Source organism: Arachis ipaensis, chromosome B08, assembly GCF_000816755.2.
Source record: "Arachis ipaensis cultivar K30076 chromosome B08, Araip1.1, whole genome shotgun sequence".
Taxonomy (NCBI): Eukaryota; Viridiplantae; Streptophyta; class Magnoliopsida; order Fabales; family Fabaceae; genus Arachis; species Arachis ipaensis.
Window position 1 is genome coordinate 122,138,267 of NC_029792.2, and position 7,438 is coordinate 122,145,704.

Consider the following 7,438-nt stretch of genomic DNA (forward strand, 5'->3'; position numbering starts at 1 on the left):
TGTAATTTCACTAATCATTATCCCCACCATGTGTGTACTGTGTACTCTGAGAAGAGCTCATTCACAAAACCTCAAAACACACTCTCTCTCTCTCTCTGACTCTACTCTGCTCTCTTCTCTCCAAGCCCTTCTTTTTCTCACTCACGAATTTCGCCGCTGTTGTTTTGCTTCTCCTCTCGTATAAAGATCCTAAAGTATGAGCTGGTAATTCCCTTTACTTTCTTCAATTTACACTTGGAAATAGAATTGGATTTGTTTGAGTTTCAGTTACCCGATTCTGACAAATTAAATTAAGCTAATAGGAAATGACTGAAAAAAAGAAGGGTTACTCACTACTTCACTACTCAGGTTGAACTAGCAAAACATTAAGGGATGAAAAACTATCTCGCATTGAATTAAAAATATGAATTCCAATACGGAAAGGAAGGGATTGAAGTCCTTAGTGATAATAAACTGGCTTGAATTAGTACAAGTATATTGAATTTTGTGTAATTAGTTTATATATGTAGTGTTTTTAATGTCTGAAGTGATTATAAAATATAAATACACCCATGACATACGAAATGATCACTAGTTTTAAGCATATAGCAAACCCTACTAATAAATAAACCCATCAATCCAACTCAGTCACACTTGATTGATGGCAGCATTGCATAGTGCCATGTTTAAAAATATTTTTTACACTTGTGTAACCTATTTTTCTGAATTTATCGATTAAGTATGCATGGTTGATGATGGATGAGCATTTGAGGGTATAAAGAAGAAGCAGGATAGCATGAGCAGTGTTGCGGAGAACGGAGAATGAAAGGAAGGTAGAAAGCGCCGGAGAAGATGAGTGTGGCGTCGAAGCTGTGCTTGTTATCGTCGTCGTGGTGCTGTAATGAGAGATGTAGAGTTTTTAGTGCTCACACTTACTATTACCCAGTAAGTATCACTGTAGCAAGAATCAGCATCTGTATCAGTATGATGTATATTTCCTTTCTCTCGATTTTTTATTCGCAATTACAATCAATCACTCTTTGAAGTAAATTGAGAGAGAGCATTCAGTAACCCATAGCTCAATTGAATTATTTTAGATGCTCAATTGCAATTGGGTAAATAGTGCGAATGACGAGCTATTTCAACGAGGGTTAAGATTTCGGGTGGCAGCTGCAAATTCAAATGCAAATGCAATTTCTTATTCTAGTGACAGTCATTCCTTTGATCCAGACCTCCACTCAGTGCTTGAACTTGCCACTGAGTCAGAGTTGTGTGAGATTGAATCAATTCTTTTTGGTCCCAGGTGAGGTTAACTTCCTTTATTCTAATGTTGCTTTAGATTCATTGGTTAATAAATCATGAAGTGGAAACTGAAAATTATAGTAAAAATCAAGCAGCTACTTGAGCCCTTTGCTAAAATCCATCACAAGCTCAAACAGAGTAGAGGATGTTGAACGAACCATGATTGGCGTCGACCTTCAGCAACGGCAACACTTCATAGCTGCTCTGGAGTCCCGATTTTTCTTCCTTGCTGCTGATGCCCGCTCTACCTTAAGGTTGTTTCTTTGTTTATTTATTTTGCATTTATTTTTCTGCTTCCGTTTTTACATTATGTTTCCTACATTCATTTGTTATTTGCAGGGGTTGGAGACCATCTTATAGAAGTGTATTGCTTCAACTCAGGAAAAAACTTAACATTACTTGCTCAACCAAATTGTCAACTGAAGACCTTGAACTAGAGATTTTTCTCCACCTGTTGCACTGCAATTCAGGGTCTGTGTATATATATATGCTCTCTTTCTCTCTTTTTTTTTGTGGGGCGGGGAATTCAAAATCTTTTTATACTTATACAGCATCAAAATTCTTTTAGGAAGGAATCAGAAGATCTAGGTTTATTGGACATAAGCACAACATCTGATGGTCAGAGCAGTCTACAAGGCGGACTCAGTCAGTGGAAAGTTCAATCTCTGGCTGCTTTGAAAGTTGGGGCACAAGATCTTCGATCAATTATTTTGAAGGTTGATTAAATGTTACTTCGTGTATGATTCACTTTGTAACCTTCCTTTATTTGTTCTTAGATGTTACTTGACGCGTTCTTACTTCTTTCTGATTTTGTATTTGTTTGTTGTCAATTAAAGGGTGGTGGTGCATTCACATTGGCAAAGATATATCAATTGGTAAGGCAATGATATCTTGCATTTGTTTATTCTCTATCTCTAATTTCTCTCCAAAAGAATGCATCTCTCTCTCAGTCTCTCTCATGACAAGGTGCTGACTTGCAGTTAGCAGGGAAATTATCTGGCAAAGTGCTTGCAGAAGCTGCTAACTACCAGATTAAGAAAGAGCTAATTAAGAAGGTATAAATATTGGTCTTTGGTGGCTGTTTCAATAACATGAGTAATATTTCTCACGTATAACTTAAACATGCCTGTCGTTCTTGTAATTTCCAGGGTGGACAGTTAGCTATTACGAATCTAGAATCCCGAGCAGCCTTGCTTGCAGCCAAACAGGTGCCTTATATTATAGCACAAATTAGAATTGCGTCTAACTTTATGCGATTCCTTTATAGGAAGTAAATGATCACAAAGCAACAAATAGTTTGGAAATTCCAATTTCACATGCATTAGTTGAATAGCCAAATGTGAAGGGGCTTTGTTGATTTTTGTCATTCTTTAACACCGTTAAACCTATCCAATGATTTAATATTTTGAGAAAGATGGTTTAAGATATAGTAATGAGCTTTTATGGCCTAGTGTCTAAAGTTTGCTCCTTGTTTTCCCCTATATTATCCTAAACAAGTTTGAATTTTAACACAAGGTAGAATGGTTTTATGCATTGTGCATACTTTAAACCCAAAAGCACGCTTGTGTGAGGGAGCATATTAAAGGATAAAATCATTAATTATCTTATGCTCAATTGCTTAAGCTTTTAGGAAAGACGATTTATGACAGACATCGTACATGATACACTATTAGTTACCTCATTAGAGTAATAGATCATTTTGCAGTAGAAGATTTGACAGATTTGCTAATATGTGGGGTCATAAATTCACTCTTAGAAACCATATTTGTCTTGTTTTGATTCTGCAGCATGAGATTAGAAGCAGTATCATTAATAGGCTGTCTGAGGTCAGAAGCAGCGTTGTTAATATGATTGATATAGGAACCATATTTGTTCATGAGCCTTGCAATGCTTTTCACTTCCTCTATGCCATTAACCTTTTGGGATGAAGACTTCTTAACTTCTACAGATCTTATAAATAGAATGTCCTCATCTATTTTACAAAACAAATCTCCTCATGAACTGTTGTTCTCTCAGCAACCTGATTATCATGCTTTAAGGGTCTTTGGATGCTCATGCTATCCATTTCTTAGACTATACAACAAAGTCAATTTTGATTATAGATCAACAATGGCAAAGTTGATAGGTTGATGTATATGAATGGTTATATATCTAACACGTCTCATCATGCAAGAGCCTCTTCGAAGCATGAATTGTGCATGGAATTTTTCTTTTTGTTTGCCTTATGGTTAAATTCTTCTCTTTTAGGGGCAACAAAGATCGAACTTTTGACATGTTGGCCATAGAAACTTTGATACCATGAAAGGATGATGGTTTGCTTTTTTATGAAGAAATCACTATCTTAGAGAGAATGAGAAAGATGCTGAATATTCTAGACCTTCCATTCTTTGATTTAAAACCTCTAAAATACATGAGAAGCACTAGGCTTATATATACATAAGAAAGAGAGAAGATTCTAATAATTTCTGTTAGACTATCATAACAGCTTTCTAACCATACTAACAACCTCTAACAACTTTCAGTTTTAGCATGTGAATCTGTTTTGACTAATTCTTCTCTACTATCCTTGATATTCTTGCATGGGCTGTGAATGTGAAAATTAAATCCAGCACGGGACTCCATGCTTCAGAGTTTTAATGTTGACATTTCCTAATCACCTTATGCATAGGGATGATAATATTGCAGTTTTAATTTGACAGCCTTTCTGATGTACATTTATTTGTGCAACAAATGAACTACTTTTATTTATTGTATTTACGACTGTGTCTCTGATACTAAGTATGTATGTTTCTTATATTAAGTTTGGTGTTTCAGGGTTTTCTTGGTGCTGCATCAAGATATCTCGGTTTTAGAAGCATGATCACATTACTTGGACCTGTGTATGTTCTGGACCTTGATATATAAGTTCTTTGCATACTTTTTGTATATCTATGAATCGATCTGCTAAGTGCTAACTTCCAGTTCTTTTGAGAAGGATATGCTTGTCAAAATCTGCTTTCCTGAAAACAAAGAGCATTGCATTTCTCAGCTTAACCTAACTTCTCTCACACATACTCACACCAACAAGGGAGAACAAAAATATTAACATTACTTGCCTAATTTTGGCCTGCTAGCAGCATTATTTGTTTCATACTTTCACTTAAAGACAATAGGCAACTTTTCAAGTTGGTGATGGTTTCCTGTGCAATATTCATTTTTCTCGGGGTGAGGCTCTAAAAGTGAAAGAAAAAGCTTCAAACTCTTCATCTTTACTCCTTGTCTGTATTTGGAATATGATGCTTTATGTTTTACCTCGTTTTTTTGTCCTTTCTCTCCTTAATCAAAGGAACCCTCTTTAAATTTCGTTAACATAAGCATTCATTAGACAGCTTTGTATTAAGTAATCAGCAAACTCTTTTGGGTGGTATTAATGCTAATTTATGGTCCATTGAAGTGGTATATAGTACATACATCTTCCCCTTAGCCAACGGTGTTGAATTCAAATCCTGGGTATAGCATTGCAAATTCTCAATCAAGATTACTTTGATAAGGGAATACGTATGGTTCCACTTCTACCAAATAAAGGAAACGCTATTAACTCTCTTGATAAAATACACCACTAACACTTCTCAGCTGGATTTCCATTTCCTCCTCGCTATATTTTGAGACACAATTTAGTGGATATTTCTGATCATGTTATTTGGTCTTTTGAATAGGCTCTGGGGAACATTTTTGGCAGATCTGGTCATTCAAATGCTTGGAACAGATTATGCTAGACTCTTGCGTGCAATTTATGCTTTCGCTCAGGTAATATACCGTTCTGTCTTACATGTTAGTGTATTAACTTTGCTATATCCTGGGTTTATCTGCTTCCCCAACTTGATTTGATTTGCTAAATATGTTGTGCTTATTTGCTGATTTATTACTTCCCTTTGCAAATTTACACTGCTCCTTTTTTAAAAAACATATTAAAAAAAAAATTCAAATATGAGATCATTTAAGGCAATTTATTTGGAATTAATTATTTTTTTATAAGTTGATTCTTATATTTGCAATGATTATATACAAATACGATTTGAATTGATTATTACATCAATTCTTTTATTTGCGCATAACTATCTATTCCATGTGAAGAACTCAGTGCCAGCGTATTTTAGTTTTGGACAAGTTGTGGTGGACCTTATCAATTTCAATTTTCTTGTAGATTTATACTAGTGAATTAGTGATAATGTCAAATATTATTGCTGCTAAGCACTTATTGCTAATTTTCTGACTACCACTTTGTTGTTGCTATAGATTCGAGTAATTCGCACTTACAGACTGCCAGCTGACGTTACTGATGAGTAGTCGAATTTTGTTCATGGAATCGAGCCTTGTTGAAGCAATTGGAGGAATGTCAATCTTCAAGTAAATAGTTATACTGCAAACTATGTCCTTCCAAAATGGAGATTTAGTTTGACATCCTTGGACAAGACAACAAGGAAGTAATCAAGTTTTAGTTCATGAAGTTGTGGTATCTACCTGGTTGTTTGCGAGTTGGGATTTTAGAGGGGAAGAAAGGGTGAAAAAAGGTTGTTGTGTAAATTCGAAATTTAACCTACAATTCTTCCCTTTTCTTTTCCTCCAAAATTTCAACTCCCAAACAACCCCTGCTAGTCACAGAAGGTTTGTTAGTTAGTTAGTTAGGTTAAAAGATGTCTCTTTTCTGCTCTTTATCCCTGCTGCTGTTTGGCTATAGAGCACCAGCTACATAATCTTTAAAATTTGTTACCATGTTGGATACTTTTTTTTTTTTGGATTCTTTTCGCTACGTGATGCATGATTGGTTATTTAAGCCTATATAACTTTCTAACACCATGTATACGGTATACCACTTCATCCGTAAATTATAATCAATCCATAAATCATGTGCCAAAATTACAAACTCTACTCATCCCAAAAACCATGCTTAACCATCCAAATTAAAACCCCCTATTAAATATAGTAACTGAACCCTAAGCCACTAATTTATTTTCCTCTTTTAAACCCTATTTTTAACCAAAACAGATAATATATAAACGAACCCTTGCTACTCCCTTCAATAATCAAGCTAAGCTTGGTTTCGGTATTCATACATTGACGAGAAGAAGAAAAGGGAGAAATAAACAAAACCCCTTTTCTTTTCGAATAAAAAAACCAATAACAAAATAATAAAAAAATGGGTTTGAGAAACACATCTGTTCTGTGCTTGGCACTGTTTCTTGCTTTCTCTTCATGCATTCATGGGTTAGATATCACTAGCGCACTCAGCAAATACCCAGAATTCACCAAGTTCAGCAAGTACCTCACCGAAACCAAGCTTGTTGATCAAATCAACGGCCAGAAAGCCGTTACCGTCCTCGCCCTCGGCGACGACGCACTCGCCTCCCTTGACGGGAAGCCCCGGGACTACATCAAGGCAGTCCTGGCCAACCACGTGGTTACCAACTACTACGACGAGAAGCTTCTCGTCGGAGCAGTTGGTAGCCACGAGAAGTTGGCCACACTCTCATCTTCTGGAATCTTCGTCAACTTGATAAACGATGGCGAGGTGGCTTTTGCACCCGCCGAGAAAGAACAGTATGAGAGCAAGCTCGTCAGAACCGTTGAAACTCAACCCGAATCACTTTCAATCTTGGAGGTTCATCAGCCTATTTTTGCTCCATCCGCCGTTGCCAACGCCGTCGCAGCCACCGTGTCGTCGGAAGGGAAGAAGGTTCAAGAAGCAGCAGCCGGTGTTAGCGGCGGTTGTCGCGTCGAGATGGGGCTCTTTGGGGGAGTAGTTATTGCCTTGGTTTCGCTCTTTGCTTCATTGTAAGTTATGATTAATGATGACATGAACAACGTAGCAAATAATGCTATTGTTTTGTTGTTATAGTGAGGATAAGAGGAAAGTATGGTAAAATTTTTAAATGTTTGTATCTATATATATATGTACATGTATACATATATGTTCTTGTGATGTGTTATTCACTTATTCGTTATCAGAATATAATTTTGTATACTTCAATTGTATTATATACGGTTGAGACCGAATTGTTTTTGTGTTATCAGATTTTGTCACTCTCTTTTTCTCTAGCTCTTCTGCTCTTTCTTTTCCTTTTTGATGCATCCTTAAAACATTTTACAAACTTATCGGATGTTATTCATTCTTTTTAGA

At 36.1% G+C, this 7,438-nt stretch overlaps 2 protein-coding genes across 7 annotated transcripts; both read left to right on the forward strand.

Moving 5' to 3' along the window:
* Positions 1-6,075, forward strand: LOC107613284. 6 transcript variants are annotated; one of them, XR_001614001.2, is made up of 12 exons: positions 1-204; positions 720-924; positions 1,077-1,282; positions 1,377-1,535; positions 1,621-1,752; positions 1,850-1,997; positions 2,118-2,156; positions 2,262-2,336; positions 2,430-2,489; positions 4,083-4,160; positions 4,977-5,067; positions 5,557-6,054. XR_001614001.2 is itself a non-coding variant. In XM_016315214.2 (12 exons), exons 2-12 carry the CDS (start codon positions 832-834, stop codon positions 5,605-5,607), a joined length of 1,119 nt encoding a protein of 372 aa, XP_016170700.1. In that variant the 5' UTR covers positions 1-204; positions 720-831; the 3' UTR covers positions 5,608-6,075. The 6 variants fall into 6 exon arrangements, 5 of the variants coding, with proteins under 5 accessions (XP_016170700.1, XP_020965601.1, XP_016170701.1 ...); XM_016315214.2 differs by having other exon boundaries at positions 4,096-4,160; positions 5,557-6,075; XM_016315215.2 differs by having other exon boundaries at positions 25-194; positions 4,096-4,160; positions 5,557-6,075.
* On the forward strand, positions 6,221-7,282 carry LOC107613285 (fasciclin-like arabinogalactan protein 3). Its single transcript, XM_016315217.2, has one exon. The coding sequence runs from the start codon at positions 6,458-6,460 to the stop codon at positions 7,094-7,096; it is 639 nt and encodes a 212-aa protein (XP_016170703.1). The 5' UTR covers positions 6,221-6,457; the 3' UTR covers positions 7,097-7,282.

Coding starts and splice junctions, on each gene's coding strand:
- LOC107613284 (XM_016315214.2), top strand. CDS start 832: ATGAGTGTGGCGTCGAAGCTGTGCTTGTTATCGTCGTCGTGGTGCTGT. Junction 2,337..2,429: donor AGAAAGAGCTAATTAAGAAG/GTATAAATATTG, acceptor TGTAATTTCCAG/GGTGGACAGTTAGCTATTAC. Junction 5,068..5,556: donor CAATTTATGCTTTCGCTCAG/GTAATATACCGT, acceptor TTGTTGCTATAG/ATTCGAGTAATTCGCACTTA.
- LOC107613285 (XM_016315217.2), top strand. CDS start 6,458: ATGGGTTTGAGAAACACATCTGTTCTGTGCTTGGCACTGTTTCTTGCT.